Below are 20,784 nucleotides of genomic sequence, written 5' to 3' on the forward strand. Positions count from 1 at the left end.
ACCCACCCCCCCTCTCCCACCTCACCTCCCTGGCATTCCCCTACACTGGGGCATCTAGCCAAGGGCCTCTCCTCCCATTGATGCCAGATAAAGGCCACTCTCTGCTACATATGCGTCTGGAGCCGTGTGTACTCTTTGGTTGGTGGTTTAGTCCCTGGGAGGTCTGGGGGGGGGGGGGGTGGGTACTGGTTGAGGACTGCATTTATTTCAAGTCCCTGAAAGGGATGAGAAGTGTTACTCTGTGAGGTTCTGACTCGGTTGCCCCATGCTCCCTGGTGCCAGGCCCTTTGCTATCCCAGCCCCTGCAAGGCTTGTGTTTTCACCTCAGTGTCACACATTGTCTTTCAAAGTCACTAACTTTAAAAGTTGCTAAGGATGAGCGTCCATCATGAAGAAGTAGCCCCCCCTATGAGCAATTCGAAGAAGATTTATTTGTCAAAATGTGGAAGCCAATTAACTTTGCAACATGTTCTTACTTTACTCTGCTTGAATACCCCTTTTGTGGCAATATGTATATTTAGCCTGTTAAGGATATGCAGTTCAGAACATCCATGAATTAGGTTTTCAATTGAAACTAGATCACAAACAGAATTAATTAGATGTAAATTAAAATAATAGGTGCTTATAATTCAAGTCTCACAAGGTGTTATAATACCTGCAGACAAATACAACTCTGGTAGTGAAATTCTTTCTGAAAAAAGTTAATTTGCTAGTATGCTTTAAATAATATACCTTGATTGAATTAATTATCTGTCATCCTTAAAATAAAATTAATTTTACCATAGTTAATTGAGCTGAGAATTACTGCCTCTTTTAGGAGGTGTTCCATTCAGTAATATTTCTGAAAACATCGGCAGTGGGAAATAAAAGTATCTCATGATATTATGCCAGAATTTGTATGTCTGTAAATTCTTATTTTAAGTAAAAACTGAAATTATCTATTTTTATTTCATCAACATGAATTGTTTCTGCATCCCAGTGTTTATTATTAGATTTGATGTTCCAGTTAGTTGGTTTTGAGTTGTTACGTGAGACTAATCTTTACTCATATAATAGTCTATAATCTCAGCATGAGGTGGAGAGGGCAGTGGGCTGGTAAGTTTGATGCCAACCTGGGATACATACATAGCAAGCTCCTGTCTCTGAATGTCTAAATAAATTAACCTTCTATGATATAAGAGTGGTATGCAGTTTTATATTCCCATCATAAGAATTTCCCAAAAATGTGTTTTATAGAGCCAAAGAGATAGGGTTTTTTTGTTTGTTTGCTTGCTTGCTTGCTTTGGATTTTCAAGATGAGGTTTTCTATGTATCCATGGCTATCCTAGACTCATTTTGTAGAGTAGTTTGGCCTCAAACTGAAGAGAACCACCTGCCTCTGCCTCCCGAGTGCTGGGATTAAAGGCATGAGCCACCATGAGTGGCTATTACAGATTTTAGCAATAACAATTATTTAATTTTCTGTAAGTTTTATATTGCATTACTCTCCTAGAGGCCAAAGTACGCATGGTATCCAAGTTGCGTTCATAGAAAGCAGTCCAGTCAGATGAAAAGTAAGGAATTCAGTTGTCAGTTAATATATTTACTAAAATTCGAACATTGTCATAGAACTTCCAAACTGAATCCAGTCTATGCTGTTGTATACAAGGACTGCTGAAAGGCGCCAGCCCTGAAGCGTTGCTTCTAAACAACAGACTTTCTTGTTTTTCATGAACCAGTTTCTATGGATTGCTGAGAGGAAGAACCACAAGCCAAGAGTCTTGGACGCTTAGGGCTTTCTCTTTCGATCTGTTAAGTCTGAGTCTGCAGGTCTGGATTTGAGAGTTTCCAGGCATGGTTCACAATTCTCTCCCCAAGGACACCCCAACAATAAAGACACACATGATGGGGCATCAGGGAAAACATTTGATTCAATGCCAAGGACGCAGGCAAGATGTCTAGTGCTCTAAGGACAGCTGGCAATGGCTCCAGGACCCTGCAGGAGAAGATTATGCCAGAGAGTGTAGCTGACAGTCTTAGTTGGGGTATCCTCTGGTCATCATGATCTCAGGTCTGGTGGTGTGGGTCCCGCCAGCGCCGACGGAGCCTTCCTGGAGCCATCTTGATCCTGTAATAAGATGTTTGCCTGGAAAGCTCCATGCTCCTGGTACTTGACAATATGGAGAAAAGAAATCTTAAAATAAACAAAAAAACAAGCCAAAGGAGCAAAATTGAGTTAGTTGGGACAGACTAGGGCCTCCTTCATAGGTCTGAAAGGAGGGAGCAAAAGACAATATAAAGGGCCTGCCCTTAAGCCTGCATTCTTCAGACTTAGCTTGGTGTATCGTGCCGTCACACACATGCATTATAGGAGGAGCATCTGTCTCCACCCATCACAGAGGTCTGTGGAGTCCTCAGACACTTTGTTAGCCATATCTACAGACTTTAGGTAGTGACACCCAGCTTCATTTATTTTGCTAGTGTAAAATGAAGATAAAGAGAAATACATTCTCAGAACTCGAAATGGGTTGTGCTCCTCCTTTTGAAAGTCTTTTATTTATTTGCAGCGCTATGGAATCAGACACAGGGCCGCATGTGCTGGGCAAGGACTTGCACACCAAGGTGTGTCCCCTTCCTGCTGTTTCCTTGCAAAAAGCATTTTCCTCATAGAGTTGAAGATCTGTCTTAGTTACAGTAGTAAACTAGACCAAAAGTCGATCAAATTCACTGAAAATTTGCAAGGACAGAGGACATGATAAAGGGCCTCAGTCTATAGTGAGTTATCCAGATTTAAATTGCCATTGTTTGCTACGGTTTGAAACTTAATTGGGTGTTTAAGAGCACTGAGATATGGTGAGAAAAAAGATTTCATAATTACTATACTATCTATCAAAAACCTGCTTGAACTCAGGAGTAATAATTTATAAAACCCAATTACACACATAGTCAAGTGGATTTTATATCTTCGTTTTGTGTGTTCATCTTTCCTATTCTTTTTCTTGTGTACTCTAGTGCTTGTGTATGCACACACACATGTGAGTGCATATCCACATGTGTGTACATGTGTGTGGAGACCGGAAGTCAAGTTTGGCTATCTTCCTCCATTGTTCTCCACATTGTTTTGAGTTTTGGCCTCTCCCTGATGTAGCATTCCCTAGTTCCACATACTGAGCTGGCTGGTGAGTTCAGGGATCTACTTGTCCCTGCCTCACCCTGTCCTGCTTTGGGTTGCTGATTAGCCCCTTCAGGTCCACACTTTCAGATGGGTCTGGACTTGGGTCTTCACGTTTGTATAGCAAACACTTTATTAACCGTGCTCATCTCCAAGGCCCTCCGATTATTTTTGTAGCTGTTGGTTTTCCTAATATAAGTGGGTATAGTAATGAGGTGAGAATCAGACACCGCAGGAGTCCTCAGCATCCCATAAGAAGGAACAAATGTAGAAACAATGTCGAACCAGAAGCTACGGTTCGGTCACCTCGATTACCCTTGAAACTTAGCAGTGTTCCATGCAGTAACTTGCTGCTTGGTAGCAGAGGTCACAGCTGTGTGACTTGTTCAGACAGGTGACACAGCATCAATTATTACATCAGCAGGGGACAACATGTCGAGGGCTCTCTAGGATGCTCTGTGCAGTAGCGGTAGCAATAACCGCAGTGCTTTTAATTTATATAATAATTTATATAATACCACTATTTCAAAGAATCATCTGGGAATCTATTCAGTTATATAAAATCATTCAACTTTGTGGATTTAGAAGAAAATTTTCTGTTGGATGTGCGTTCCTTTAGATTTCAATATGAAATTATCCAAGGGGAAATCCATGAAGGCAGAGAGTTAAACTTACTTTAAAAGCTATGGCGGGGGAAGCAGATTTCTTTTCAAAGTATTTTATTGTTCATTTTTCTCTGCTGTCTCTGAGGGAAGGAAGAACACAGGAAGCAGAGGTCTGAGCATGACGGGTAGATTCAGACTAAAGACAGCTAGAATCCCCTTTGTCAATCTACCCCAGTGATTTATAAATCTGGCATAAAGTAAGAGCTTGTGCTGACTCTGGCTGAAGGGCTTATACAAAGTCTCAGGTCGTCCCCTCTTACCCTGGCTGCCTCTCCACTGGATTTTACACTCCACGTGTAAAGGTGTCAGATCAGAAAGAGGCAGAAGACAGCATGCTGTGCTGCCCTGCTGAGCGTGCATTCACGAGTGGCTGTCTCCAGCAGTGGGGTATTGTGAGGCTTCCAGACCTCAGTATATGGAGCTCAGGGGCCCAGCTAAATGAGGACTTAACTTTCATCTCATTAAGGAGGTGTGCCTACTCCAAAGCATAAATATCTTGATACACAATTTATCCATGTCATTTCTCCTTCCAAAGTGAAGAATTTATCAACCTCACTTCAAGATGTGAAGATTGAACAGAAGTGTGGAGGAGGCTCTTTCCAGACCCTTCCTCCTGATGTCTCTCCCCCTCCCTCCTCGTTCTCCATCCCACCTTTCTTCACCCTCTTCCTCCCCCTTCTTCCTCCTCATCTCCTCTCCCTCTCTCCTTTTAAGAAATGTTCATAGGTTCTATATTCAATTACAAAATTGTATGGTTATTGTCATGATTGGTTTTAGAATATTTTTATTACTCGCCAAAGATTAAGGCATTTAAGTTAGCTGTTTTGGTTCTATTTACTTAAAAAAAGAAAGAAAGAAAACTTGCTGGTCACATGCATTTGTTTTGTGGGTCTGGGGGTAGAGTATGGAGATGCCACAGTGCGGATATAAAGTTGAAGGACAACTTGCCAGAGTAAATTCTCTCCGTGCCTCAACTGAGGCCTGAGCGAGGACTCAGGTTCAGGTTACCAAATGTCCTTAGCCGAGTCTCATCAGATCAGTGTCTCTCTGTTTGCTTCGATAGAAGGTCTTTTTCTAGTCGTTTACTCTTATCTAGCAATTTTTGTCTGGTTGCCTTCGTATAAGATTCCCTTTGGCTTAGTCTGGTAATAAGGCAGAGGGAGGTCATCGGCTGTGTGCAGCTCTGTTTGCAGCCTTTGCAAGATGACCTGGAGAACATTTCCATGCCTTCTAGCCTAAATCACAGCTTGCTTCCCAAAGAGGAGTACTGTCTGTGCTCTGGCACAGGGCTGAGACTGGATGAAGGAGAAAGTGCAGCCGCTCTGGGTGCTCTGCCTCCAGGCTCACCCTGCTCTTGTCTTCCTGGTCTGACTCTTGCGTGTTTTCTCTCTAGACCACCACGTGCCTGAACACAACAACGGCATCTGTCCTCCAGTTTTCCATCGGTAAGTGTCTGGGAGCAATTGTAGCAACTGAACTTAGAAATACCGCTTTAATCAGAGTGTACAACTGTGTGTGCCAGGTGCTTTTAGAAACGGGAAAGGTTAAATCTTTGTAGCAAATAATCTAAAAAGGGAGATTAAACATTTTAAAGTACTGTTCTTTGTTCACACTCCTTACCAGCAGTGATTGGTATTAAAAGTGCTATGGATAATCTGTAACATTTTAAAGACATTTCATTACATCCCATTTATTCATGGTGTGTGTGTGTGTGTGTGTGTGTGTGTGCACATGTGTGTAGGTCACAGGACAGCTTGATGGATTTGACTTTCTTTTTTTATCATGTGGCTTTTAGGGATCAAACTCACCTTCAGGACTGGCAGCATCACCCCTGAGCCGACTTGCCAGTCCTGAAATCTTTTTTATAATGATTTACATATGGATTTTGAATACATTAAGTTACTTTGTTGTTGCAGAAATACGCTATAGTTATGTTTGCTCAGTTTAAGATAGAAATGTGCTTAATTTCCTGGCTGGTAGTAAAAGATAATTATTCGTGGCTGAAAGAAACTAATTAAGGTTTAATGTTTGACATAAATAATCTATGTTTAATTTTGATATAGCTAATGAAAATATTACTACATCTGAAAAATATTTCTTCCAAGGCTTTGGATTGAAAAGCAAAAGTTCTTATCCAAAATATTCAGTAACAGTATGCCTTTTAATAAAGTATCTAATAACAATATGCCTTTTAATGAAATGGTAGCAGTTTTGCTACCTATTCTATTCTTTTTAAAATTGACATGAATATATATATATATACACAAACACACACACACAGGTATGAATGAATCAATAAGCAACTTGTACACATTTCCAAAGGAATATTCTATAGAAAGAAAGAGCCTGTCCTCTAAATGTGACTTAGGTTTGTCTTAAGTCCTGAGGTTACTGGCATATGGTAGTCACACCCCAGTCCCCCACCATCTGCACTCTCCATCTTTGGAGATCAGCCATTGGTAGAAAGAAGGCCATCTTCCTCAGCAGCTCCTGGTCTATAGCCCATGTCAGTGTCTACAGCGGAGCCCATTGTAGTTGACTAGACCACAGAGGGTTTTCTGGGTATATGCTTGTTAATCTTGTATCAACAAGCTTCATTAAAGCTTGTGTAGGTGTGTAAGCTTATGTAGGGGTGGGAAACTGCCCAATTATAGTTTAGATTGCTTCTCCTATTAATAGTATGGCCCACAGAATTTTATTCACAAACCAGAAGTACATATTTACTGAAAAAACTTGCTAGTGAAAATGAGAAAAGGTATTTAAATGGCTTTCTCAATTTGTTAGCTTAGCCATACTAATCATGTTTCATAATCAGGATGTAACAGAGTTTCTTTTATAATTTTAATTTGACAAGAACAATTTTTTCAAAACTATAGCTTAACAGGAACCTTCATGGATCTTAACCAGAATTAATGTGCTCTATTTATTAAACCACTGAAAAGTCAAAATAAAGAGGAATAATGTTTTCTAGTTTATCTGTATTAGGAGTATCCTTTTGTTAGAAATAAATATTAATTTCAAATATTATATTTACGCAATGAAAGACCACAGAAGAATCCATAATTCCAGTAGGTTTTCACTCTGTTCAAGGGAGAAGTGATCTAGCATCAATGAAAATATTTTTTTGTAGGAAAGAAAAAAGTATTTTTATGACTAGCAAACCTGATGTACAGTCTCTATTTCCTTTTCAGTCAGACCAATTGCAGAATCATTTCAGTAGAACTGGTGAAAATGGATCAAGCAGGGAGCATTAGGGTCGGCTAGAAAGTGCAAGGTTTAGTATATGACATTCAGAACACAAAATGGCTCAGGATAACACCTTGGGTTAGACCCAGTATCTGACTTAAAACAAACTTTGATTTTCCTACATGTGTACAAACCAGCCATACAACTTAGAGCATGGGTTTGAATCCTGGATTTTACATTAAATAATGATAAGTGTAACAGAATCATAAGTGTAACAGAATCTAGGAGAAACGGGTCAGGGAAGAAAGAGAGAGATGAAGACCTGAGTTTATAACCTACAAAGTTCCTCTTCAAAATCTTTCTGGGTGATTGTTTTAATATATAAAATGTAATGTAGCGTTGACAATGAATCAGTATAGTTAGAGAAATTATAGTTTATTGCTTAGAAGCTTAACTGGGAAAATTGTTTACTGCATTTTGAGACTAGAAGCTTTCTGGTGTGAAAAGGTTAAACAATATAGTAATCAACCTTTGCCTACTGTGTACAATGTGTGGTAACTATAAAGTTATAGTTGAAAGAATTTCCAGAAATGGATTTATGCATCTCATGATCTTCATTTATGTGAATGTTTGTGAAGTAGAGGGCACTGATACCCTTCTGTTGACAGGGATGGTATTAGGGGCTCATCTAAGCATTCACATAAATCGTAAATGTGTCATAAATGTGTGGATTCACTTCAGGCTTTACACATTTGAAGTAAAAAAATATCAAAATATTAACTTCCGTGTACTAAGCATTTTCCCTGTACTCAGATTAAAAGTCATGCAGAATCAATTATGCGATGTGAGCCTAATATTTATATTTCTTTATATATCTTGGAATTCTCCTAATCTATACTAGTAATGAGCTTCTTCTCAGTCAGTTTCAGTACCACGCTTTAGGAAGCCATGTAGCACATTCAGTGCCCATTGTATATAATCAGTCAGATGATATATAGGTAATTTCTAAGGAAATTCATCATTACTTATGAGCTCAATGATGAATTATATTCACAATTAGGAATTTTGGTCTTGCCCTTATAAGCATTTCCAGGTATGTTACGAATATAATTGAAAGGAGTCCCAAGTACCTAAGGGAGCTGTATATAAAAATTACTTACATTACTAAGGCATGCTTTAAATTCCTTCAAATATGTGTAATGTGGATAAGTATTACATGCATACTTAAAATGGTATATGTATATTATGCCTGTGTCTACATGCATACCAATATACTCAGTCTTAAATAGGTTTTTAACATTAACAGCATTCTGAAAGCCCAGTTTTACAGGCTGAAATTTTATCATTTTATCAAGACCTAGGCCATTTTAAAAAAGCGTCCTGAGATATTCTAAGAAGTTCTCATTTTTCCACTCCTATGAAAGATCTTGTTTCCATTTCGGTGCTGAGGCATCGATATGCTGCAGTTCTTACTTGAGTCCTCACATTCAATGTGTAGAATTTATGGTTACAGCCTTAGGGGCCTTTACACATTCCCTGAAGATCTCCTCTGGGATGGAAGATAGGTTTGAGCTGATGCCCCTGGTAACCCATTATCTTACAGATTCCTCCAAGCTGTTTTCCTAAACAGGATTTTCCTTCCAAGGGAAATACTGGTGGGTCTTTGTATCTGTCAGTCATTTAACAGACTTACTGGACACCTGCCTTGAGCTAACTTTAGCTAGAAAAAGTGAGAAAATGTTTTTGCAGCAGTCAACTGGGGCAGTAGATACATTTGCAATAAGGACTCTCCAATGTGAGGTTGTTGCAATAGTTACAATAGTTGTACAATAACGTTGTTATGGTAGTGAGTGTGTGCAGGTCTCAGGATGTTATGCTGTTATGGTAGTGAGTGTGTGCAGGTCCAGTGGGTCTTGACAGTGGTATAACTCAAAGGCAGGGCTAGTGGGCAGCTTCTTATCTAGAAGCATTCTGAGAGCCAACAGCCAGTGTCTCCCTGGCCCCCGGAGCTGAGGCCTGAACCTAGGGCCTTGGGATTGCTAGGCAAGTGCTCTACCACTGAGCTAAATCCCCAACCCCCAACCAGAGTCTCTTAATAGGTCAAGAGTAGGCTTTCAGAACAGGACATGGATTGAATACAAGCAAGGAGAGACATGGGAATGCCTCCTAAGCTAGGACTAGCCTGGGCAGATGTTAGCAATGTCAGATAAAATTAGGAGTCTCTAAATAGCTAGTTCAAATAGGCTGAGTATTTTAATGTTTATTAAAAGGCTAAGTGAGAATTGTTAGTCAATTAATTGAACTTATTTGAAATCGCATAAAATTGGGATCCCAAGGCATGAGGTCTGAGAGTTCAGGGCAGTCTGGCATACATAGCAAGTTCAAAGCTAGCCTATGCTACATAGTCAGATCCTGTGTCAAATAATAATAATAATAATAATAATAATAATAAATTAATAATTTGTTTAATGGCATGGTTTTAACAGAGGGGAACAAGGAGGCTTCTTAAACAATAAGGAAATATAATCATCCTGGTTGGCTTCAACTGTCAACTTGCACAGCCCAGAGATATCTGAAGGAGTCTCAATTTAGGGATTGCTCAAATAAGATTCGCCTGTGGCATGTCTGTGGGGCATTTTCTCCATTGTTGGTTCATGTGGGAAGCTCATAGCGCTGCAAGCAGTACCATCCTGGATGGACGGACCTGGGCTATGTAAGAAAGCGGTCTGGGCAGACACCAGGGAACAAGTGACTCACTGAGCAGCTTTTTCGTGGTGTCTGCTTCATTTCTTCCCTGACTTCCTTCAGTGATGGCTATGACCCAGAAATGGAAACCATATGAACCCTTTCCTCCCCACATTACTTCTGGCCATGGTGTTTATCGTAACAGAAATCAAACTAAGACATCTTGAGTCCTTCAAGAATTTTGGTTTTATAGTTGGGTTAAGACTTACAGTTTTCTTAAAAGACACCTTGCATTGAGCTACTCTATAAAAATAGACTATTCACGTTTACCCAGCTCTTTCTTTAGATGAATGGAAATCACTTGCCAAATGAGGATTGAAGATAAACAGACACCATAAAGAACAAATAGTGTGGGCTGCGGAGGTGGGTGGCTCAGTGGTTAAACCCTTTGTTAAACCCTTTGTGATCTGGTCCTTACACTAGAACTCTCACTTAAAAGCGGAACAGGCAGCCACTTATAATCCCAGCACTCAGAAGGCACATAGGAGATCCCCATGGCCAGCTGGATAGGCCACCTACACCAGCAGGGCTTGGCATACTCTGGATTCAGGAGGAGACCCTGCCTCCATAAATACAGTAGAAAGCAATTAAAGAGGACACCGACATGAACTTCAGTCCTCCATGTGCACGTTCACCTACATATGCATAAACACACATTCACTCATGCACACACACACACACATACACACACACAGACCCTCCATGTGCACATTCACCTACATATGCATAAACACACACACACATGCACACAAACACAGGCCCTCCATGTGCACATTCACCTACATATGCATAAACATACACACATACATGCACACATGCACACATATACACACACACAGACCCTCCATGTACACATTCACCTACATATGCATAAACACACATGCACATATGCACACATACACAGACACAGGCCCTCCATGTGCACGTTCACCTACATATGCATAAACACACATTCACTCATGCACATACTCACACACACACACACACACAGACCCTCCATGTGCACATTCACTTACATATACATAAACACACACACACACATGCACACAAACACAGGCCCTCCATGTGCACATTCACCCACATATGCATAAACATACACACATACATGCACACATGCACACATATACACACACACAGACCCTCCATGTACACATTCACCTACATATGCATAAACACACATGCACACATACACAGACACAGGCCCTCCATGTGCACATTCACCTACATATACACAGGCCCTCCATGTGCACATTCACCTACATATGCATAAACACACACACACACATGCACACACACAGACCCAGACTCTCCATGTGCACATTCACCTACATATGCATAAACACACACACACACACATGCACACATGAACACACACAGACCCAGACTCTCCATGTGCACATTCACCTACATATGCATAAACACACACACATGCACTCATGCACACATAGACACACACACAGACCCTCCATGTGCACATTCACCTACATATGCATAAACACACACACACATGCACTCATGCACACATATACACACACAAAGCAAAAGACAAAAGCAGACAAACAAAAACCAGATGGTGTGACCTGAGCAGATCTGACTTAGCATTGTGTCATTCTTAGCTCCAAAGCCAGGGACACACAAAGAGAGAATTACTGCCAAAGTGACAGGTAATGACTCCAGTGGCACCAAGATATGTGTTAAGCTGGTGTGATACAGACTTTCATGACAAAAGTGGTTTTCAGAGAAATGATCTGAGGATGTCAATGAATGGAAATGATCCAGAGGAAAACTCGGAATTGCCAATAAACATTGCTTCTACCAACAGGAGTAGGCAGAGCTACACACTCATGTGCTCAACAGGATGGAGTCACGGAGCTCGTTTAGAATCTATCGTTTGTTGGACATTCAAAAAATTAAAGTAATTACCTTTCTAAATTTAGCTTTATTGATAATAAATGTCTGGGGCTTTTGCTTTTGTATTTTATATCGGATGCTTGTGTGTCTGGAGATTATTGTGTGTTTATATTGGGGAGTTGTATACATGTGCTTTGATATTGGGAGGTTATGAGTGTGTGTTTTACATTGGACTTTGTAAGCTTGTACTTTTTATGTTAGATGTGAGTCTGTGTTTTATATTACACTTGGTTTGTTTTAACAATGTCAAAACATGAGAACATCATTAGATCATAGATGCATTATATTTAGATATTAGTGTATGAAAGAACTCGGGCCTGAGATGCTTTGTGTACAACACATGCCAAAGTATCTTTGAGATAAACAAGAGCCGCCTACTTCCTGTGGCCATATTTTGAAAACTAACCACCAGGACAATCTAGCGTTTGAGGTACTCCTAGCTGAAGACAAAGTTATGAAAAAGGAAGAGAAATGTAGCTTCATATTTTTATTAAATAAAGGAATGAAATGCCACTTGTGTGAGAGATTATAGTTCATATGGCACCAGGAAGCTGTTCATTTTCCCCTGAGCCCAATTCAGAAACATCTTAATTACGCAGAACCTGATTCAGTAGATAAATTTTCTCAGTTCTTTTAGAGCGGGTAATTGAGAGGGAGGAGGAATTGAATCTTGGGTGCCTCTGTGTGAATTACTGCTCATTCCCTCCACAAACTTTCTGAATTTACACACTATATTTTAAATTAGAGTCTTGTACTTGCAAGCTTTTCCCTCCTTGCTAAGGAAGACCTTGGAGAGGTTATTACCGAATAGCAGAACCTTGTCTGAAACATGGAGAGCTGTGTCATAACAATAAAACCTCCGGTAAACTGAGCTCAAAACAAATGTAAAGAAAAATTGGAATTTTGGAAATTTTTAATAACGAAATTAACGTAATGCTTATGCTTTCTGAAATTGAAGTTCAATACATGTTTTTGTTATAAAATTCTCAGGTATAATATACATTAAAATTAATTTTCTGACTTGATTTTCATGCCTCCAAGGATATATGTTAACACATATAAACTTAAATATGTATATATAAAATACTTCTATATTACTGTAATTTAATAAATACCTGTGTGGAGACGATTTTGGCCCTGGAAAGCCTGCTCTTTCAACACAGGAGTGGCCTGTGCCTCTGTATGGCATATATAAATTTAAAAAAAGATGAGTTTAAATTATATATATATATATATATATATATATATATATATATATATATATATATATATATATATTTCATTTTGAAATGTATTTATCCTTTTCACACCAAAGAATTAAGCGCTATTTTAAAAAGAATATTTTTTATCAGTTTAAATACTACAGTAAAATTACACCAAGCATAAGTTTCTGGGAATTTTTTTTTTTTTGATTTTTTGAAGACAGGGTTTCTCTTTGTAGCCCTGGCTGCCCTGGAACTCACTCTGTAGACCAGGCTGGCCTCGAACTCAGAAATCCACCTGCCTCTGCCTCCCAAGTGCTGGGATTACAGGTGTGCGCCACCAACGCCCGGCCGGGAATTTTTTTAGATTAAATTTTAATTACTAGAACCAGTAACTAAGTAAAAGATGAACGTCATCTAAATTCAAATTCGCTGTTGGAAAGTAAAGATTATGTCCTCTCTCTTGAAATGTTCACTTGGTCATTCGTCTGATGGTCCTTAAATCATAAACATCAGCAACCATTCCTCAGTAATTCATTCATAACTACACTCTGCTAGTGCTTCTCAGGGCTCTTCCTCACAGAGGGAATACAGAAGCAGGTGTAGATAGGATGTAGGTGTAGATAGGTTACCATCAGTATTGATGATGTCTCTCCAAGCACCACGCCGCTGAAAACTCAGCTGAAGGTCCTGATGTCTCTGGACCTCTAAGTCCTTAGAGTTTTGTTTGTGATATTTACTTCATTTTGTTTTTGATTTATACCCTGGCCATCTCTACACATCTGCTTTTACCATAGATGATCACCAAGGACCGGGAGTGCACGTCTCTCTTTGTGGTTCTAGATACATGGGAACTAGATTGAGTTTCATTCATAGCTGAGGAATGTGACTGAGTGGTGTTCCACATTATACTCATGCTCACAACTATTTCTGATTGCTGTGGCAGTGGAGTAGACTGACAGAATCCATGGACTATTCAGATCTTAAAGGGAACCAGCAATTCTCCAGTCCTATCTCGGCTGATTAACCGAGGGACTTGGTAGGCAGCCCTTCTATCACAGAGAAGCTCTTTGGGAAGTTCATATATTGGGAAATCATATCATATATGATATGATTTATCATATATATATATATATATATATATATATATATGATATTACTGGTATACTATACCAGTAATCACTTGGGAAAAACAAAATTTATGATGTGTCCCAGATTTTTTTTAAAAAATTACCAAATCAAATATATGCATCAGAAGATTAAATGCTACCCCTTAAATGATTACCAATTACTTTGGGCAAAAGAAGTATCTTTGTGAAAACAAAGCAAGTCAGGTGGAACACAGCAACGATGGTTATGTGACTCAGAGCAGAAGCAACTAAAAAATGCATCCTAACAGAACATCCAGGAGAGACGGAGGTCCAGGGCAGGGCCTCATCTCTCAGGGGGAGATTGACAAGAGCAAGAACAGCACCATAGCTTACTGCCAGCCCCACCCTTGAAGGGGCTCTACCTTGCAGGCCATTCTGAGAGCTGAGGCCAAGGTCAGAGCCAAACAAGGCTGATAATGCCAGGAAACGTGCATATCTGAGATTGGTACTTTGTGGGGCAGGCACATGAGCACTGAGCATTGATTATATTGGTCCAGGGACAGGAGAAAAAATCTTGGTAATTTTGCATTTCTTGTCCATGAGTTTCCTTATCATAGTCTCTGGCAAAATCTCACTTCTGTGGCCATGGAGGAGAACTGGAAAAGAGTTGATACTTGGAAAGGCTTGGGGGAGGTCATAGCATTTGTGACATACACAAATTGCAAAAGAATCAGTGTGCCTCTTCCTATGAGAGGTGGGGTTGTTACAATGAAGAGAATGAGTATAGGACCGAGAGAGAGAGAGAGAGAGAGAGAGAGAGAGAGAGAGAGAGAGAGAGAGAGAGAGAGAGAGGGGTAGCAAAGGCGAGAACAGCTGTTCCTCTCCTACCCTGTGGTCACTGTCCATCTGCCATAACCTGGGAGGGGTCCCCTAACTGACGAGGCTCTAACAAGGAAAGTGAGTGAGATGTGAATAGGTCGGACACCATCACATTTCTGTGCAATGTACACAGATCCTGTTCCCTGACAGATTCAGCCCCAAGCAGAAGTCATTGCTCCATGGTATCCCCATTTTAAGAATAAACAGATACCAAACAGAAAATGGAACACTTGCTCCTAAAACATGGTGTGCCTACATTTGGGAGATTTAAAAGAAACATGGTTTTAATACCTACAGAATACTTCTGAGGGGTCATTAATTTGAATATTCTATTTTGACTACTCCTAATCCTTAATATCAGTTTGAGTAAATACTTAACATTAATCTTCCTATGTATAATAGTTCTTTTTACAATATTATGTTTCCTCAATATAAATAATAAATATAATTATACTTACAAATTATAAACATGTCAAGCTTTCCCACAGGAGTATTTTTAGAGGTCACAATAGCAATGCAGACATTAAATCCTAGATTTCTATGCTTAAATAATTATTAATTGATAATTCAAAGCTGACCAAATATTATGGACACATTCATTTCTCTAAATTGACAATTTTTATTAATAAAATAATTATCAAAGCTATTAACTTTGGTTGTCCTATTCTATCAAAATCGAATTCATTTGTTCTTAACAGGTCCAAGAATAATTCCAGGACTTTCCTTTGTACAGAATGGACCAGTTCTTAATTAAAGTGATTATCTGTGGCGTCCTTTCAGCCATGATTCCCATCTATGGCATTTGGAACCTAGAAGCCCCAGGACATTTCCTGCCTGGGCTGCCACAAAACATTATCTGATGGAGTAAGCACTCTTCCCTGCCCAGCTCTTTACCCATGAATCAAACACTGCCTCTTTGGCCTCAGCCCCTGAACTTCAGCAGGGCATAATCTGCCAGCTTTTCATTCAGGCACAGCACGGAGAGACCAAGCCTGCTTTTCATGAAATCCAGGAGCAACCTTGCATTAAAGGGTGTGTAACACCATCAGACATCCAGTCTGCAGCTAAGACTACTGGGGCTAGATAGAGCATGGATTCAGCCAAGGACCGTATCACTCTGCATCCTTTCTGTAGCTTTTATTTTAACTCATAATCTGAGATCTGGTAAAATAACATACTTAAGGCAAACCTTCATCTTTCCTGGTAGATTTCCTCTTGTCTTGAACACTACATTTATTCCAGGGCATTCTGTGCTAGCTGATAGGCAGTAAGACAACAAGAGTAGTAACAACAACCTACTTTAAGCAGTGTTAGAAAATAAGCTAAAGTTCTATTAGAGCTAATTATAATTTATACAATTTATAAATTACATAAATTTGTATTAGTTTGTAGCAAGATAAAGCAATATGCACAAACAGAAAACTGCTACAATGGTATAGTATAGGTTCTTTAAAGAAGGAAACGAACAAAAAACAACATGAAACTAAGTGGTGCTAATCTGACTTGAAGATGGCAGGCAGTATTTAATGTTTAAACTTGGGATCATAGTTTAGTTACAGCTTGTCAGTTAATACTTCTAGAGCTGACATAGTACAATATTGCTCTCAAAGTAAGAGTAGGTCAGTTTGTTACCATAATAAGTATACCAGGGATCCAGAAAGTTTCCTGAAGTTTCCATAAAGATACAAATAAAACTTTTAATTATAAATAGTCATTTTCTGTGCTATTGTTGTTAAAAGATGTGATGAACAAAGATGAATAAATATGCACAGTTGCCTCCAGTGGCATAGTTAAACAGAGGTTCACTATAAAAAATTGATTATATAGTCTTTATTGGGGAGAGATTATTTTAAAGAAAAATCATAAAATAGCAAATAAGATCTTCCTATTTTCCTTGATGCTTTGGGGCCACTGTGATGGTATCTCTCCCCCGCCCCAGTAAATCATAAAAAATTATGCATAGCTTCATAGCTAAAAAATTTTAAAGCATTAAGTATAATTGCCAGCGTAGCTATTATGGCAATAGCTTCATGCAGCCCCTCACATTTTCCGACGTCTGTTTAGAGTGAGGCACATCTATGTCTTGATTGCTGCAGCTTAGAGTAACAGGTGAGCTCCTGGGAGGGGCACTGGCTAGCCTTTTAAAAGCTTCCCTCAAAGTCGCCTGTTCATTTCTTCCTTTCCAATCTCGAGTTAATGGTCCTGTCCTCCATTTACCCATCTTGAAAGATGAAGGGCCATGTTGAGCCTGCTAAGATTTGCTTCGATCATAGCAGGGAACCCTAAGCAGCCAGATTGCATGCACTCCATAACTTTTTGATGTTTTTATATCAAATGCTGTCATTTACATGCAGCGCCTACAGCCTGCTCATCCCAGAGGCTGAGGTTTGAGTGATGGCGGCTGTGGCGCTGCTCGTGCCGTCAGGGTCCTCCGCGGGGCCCTGTGCAGACACTCCTCGCGCCTGCAGTATTTATGGCCCCACTATGTTATCTAGAGGCATGATTTCTGCCAGTGTTCTTCCTCATCCGTCATTCTGTGAGATCGGTCCTCTCCTCCTGGGTCTCGGTGCTGCATTTTAAAAGGCAGATTGTTTTTAAGGCAGAGCTTTGGTGGTCAGAGGCTGCTCTCTGCAACCACTCCCAATCCCCAAGAGGACAATACCTCCTTCTATGGTGTCGTGCTGTGATTTACTTTAGAAAGTTCTGAGATTGGTGGGAAAGGGCATAACAGTGTAAAAAAAAAAAAAAAACTACCCAGGCCTTGAGACATGAAATGCCAATTGATTTATCCTGTTACTATAAAGGGGAGGAAGAAATCACGGAAGCTGCCAGAGATACAACCTCAGTCCCCAGCCTACAATTTCATACTATATAAAAAAATAAGAGGAAAAGCATAAACCAAGTTTGTTTTTTAATACCTGTGGTTGCAACCCTGGCATGACCTGGATTCATTTGCCAGCAAGACTTGACTTGAATGTTTTAAAGCTATGTACAGCCTTTATATGTCTACTACTTAAGTGACTATGCACACAGTTCACTGCAGAAATATTAGTGTATTTGATTAGAAAGCATTGCCACAGCTTTGCTTGGGGCGTGGCATATTATATAGTATATGTCCCAATATTTCCTTTCTGAAATCTGTAGATTTAATAAACAGACTCTGTGAAGTCTATTATCCACTAAGCCTCTTGGAATTAAGAGCCTACATAGCGCTCTTCCCGAGGAAGGAGTAGCACGTCAGTGTTCATCAGAGGTTACTAATATTTCTGGTTTTAAATGGCCTTGATGATATGTCAAAAACTATAAAGCTGCATATTGTCTGTCTCCTACCAAAACTGATAGGAAGAAATGAGCATTTCTTATGAATTTTGAAACGTTCCTGTTTCCAGGAGATACTTATCGTCTCCTCCGTGTGTACACAGGATGCTGACAGTAGCTGCAGACTGAGCCGGTCGGTCTGCAGTGTGCTTCAGATGGGCTGTATTTGACTTCCACTTATAATGCACATGCGATAGTGTATAGCAGCTCTGTAGAGGCCCCAGTCGGTCAGTGTCGCACAGGAGCACTGTGGGGACCTCCAGTTAGCACAGCAGGTCCCTCTCCAGCTTCTATTGAGTGTCAGACGCTCATGAGATCTTATTCAGTTTCAGCTCCCATGCTGAATATTTCTTATGTAGACAAACAACTATTTAAAACATGCTCCACTATGTTCATAGCAGCCCTATTTGTAGTAGCCAGAAGCTGGAAGGAACCCAGGTGTCCCTCAACAGAAGAGTGGATGCAAAAAATGTGGTATATCTACACAATGGAGTACTATTCAGCCATTAGAAACAATGAATTCATGAAATTCTTAGGCAAATGGATGGAGCTGGAGAACATCATACTAAGTAACCCAGTCTCAAAAGTTCAATCATGGTATGCACTCACTAATAAGTGGATATTAACCTAGAAAAGTCGAATACCCAAAACATAATCCACACATCAAATGAGGTACAAGAAGAACGGAGGAGTAGCCTCTTGTTCTGGAAAGACTCAGTGAAGCAGTATAGGGCAAAACCAGAACAGGGAAGTGGGAAGGGGTGGGTGGGAGAATACGGGGAGGGAAGGGGGCTTATGGGGCTTTCGGAGAGTGGGGGGCTAGAAAAGGGGAAATCATTTGAAATGTAAATAAAAATATATCGAATAAAAAATACTCAAAAAAATAAATAAAAGTAATTTCTTCAATCCTAACCTAATGGTAACGTGATCCATTTCCTTATTGGAATATTTTGATTCAGTAATAGAGAAAAGAATCTTAGAATTTCTAAGTTCTTTCTCATTCTTCAAAACATTTTTGTATGCTTATTTATTTTAAATTGCCAGAAAGAGTTATATGCATTTGCCATGGACCGCATGCTGCTTTGAAGGATCTATACAGCCAGGCATCATGGTGCACACCTTTAACCCCAGTGCTCAGGAGGCAGAGGCAGGTAGATCTCAGTGAGTTTGAGGCCAGCGTGGTCTACAGAGGTAATTCAGGATAATCAGAGCCACATATTGAGACCTTGTCTAAAAAACAACCAAACAAAAATAAGCATAGATTATTTTAAAAATAAGTATAGATTCTTTATATCCCTACTCACTCTCTATTAACATAATTTATCACTGGCTTGAACCATGCTTAGAAAGGGAAAAACAAGACTGGGTAGGGGAATCTCTATCCTCTGGTACTAGGGCCTCTTGAACATGCATGAAACTCAGAAATAAACCTGCTGTGTTTGTTCTCAGCAGGAGGAGGGTCAGGGTTTTGCATACATTTGATTCATATTTTGGAGGGGCATGGTAAGAGTTTCTCTAAGGAAAAAGAAGTAAAACCATAGAATTAAAATAAGGTACAATTTTATTCATTTAGAATGAAAAATTACAAGCAGTGTCAGATTTTTAGACACCATTCTTCAGACATTACAGAATCAAGAAATACACCTCTCTGTTAATTAGTCTGGTGCCCCTAAAATGTTGATCCTGGTGCGTTGGCAACATTCTCTTAAGATATTTATTTCCTTTTGTAATGTTTTCAATCAAGAGCACAGAGGTAATTCTGCCTTTAGATTTTGATGTTTAATATTTTACCATCCATACTCCTTATTAATAATGTCATTTTAGACTTGGGTGATTGATTATTAAACAGAAAAAAAGTCTCATTTAGATTTCAGAGTACTTTTAACTTTCTCTGTGCAGTGACTAATCTTAAACTAATATTTGAATTGACGTCATTCATTAACCAATGTGTCATCCTTGCCTTTGAGTCATGGTGCTGTATGCGTCAGCGCAGTGGGCTGTAGGAGCTCCTAGTAGCCCTTTTCATCCTGGGAATATCTCTACTCTAAAATAGAGAAAACTACAGAAACATGTCAGAGCAACCCACAATAAGTGAATCTTCAAATCAGCTTTTCCTTACCAGAATTCCCGGTGCTGTCATCACACTAGATGCTGTGAGAGGCAGCTTGAGAGGGTGATAAGGATGGAGACAGCAGATATTTTAGAACACTATCATGTAACATGCTGCTAGAGCTCCCAACAGGGCCCTGGAACATGCCAGTACATGTAAGTCAGCTCAATGTTAAATGCATTTAGATCCATAGTAAATATGTTAGACTTAAGCATTGTATTTATATGCATTGCATTAAGTCATTATAACAAACTGTTTGATGACCTTTTGTAACCATTCCTGCTAATTGCCTCTGCTTTTCCTAGTTCCCATGGCGTCTTTAAAATGTTCTGTTCTGCTAATTTGGCCTATATCATAGTCATCTACAAGGACCATGGAGATCTCTACATACTGCTGTATTTTGTGTTCTGATTCCTAATAAGTTATACAAATTAATGTAGGTTTTGAGGCGGAGGATCTTCTTTTAGATTCAGAATGTTCTATAGCACAAGACTTTACAGTAAGTATATATTGGCACACAAATTTT

General features: G+C 39.5%; 1 protein-coding gene across 1 annotated transcript in view; it reads left to right on the forward strand.

The window, feature by feature from the left end:
- Positions 1-20,784, forward strand: part of Reln (reelin) — a 437,924-nt gene that overhangs the window by 218,564 nt on the left and 198,576 nt on the right. The window contains exon 8 of the mRNA XM_052173082.1: positions 5,210-5,261. Within this exon, the coding sequence (XP_052029042.1) occupies positions 5,210-5,261 (52 nt within the window). The remainder of the gene's footprint in view (positions 1-5,209; positions 5,262-20,784) is intronic.

Source organism: Apodemus sylvaticus, chromosome 2 (assembly GCF_947179515.1).
Source record: "Apodemus sylvaticus chromosome 2, mApoSyl1.1, whole genome shotgun sequence".
In the NCBI taxonomy this organism is placed as follows: domain Eukaryota; kingdom Metazoa; phylum Chordata; class Mammalia; order Rodentia; family Muridae; genus Apodemus; species Apodemus sylvaticus.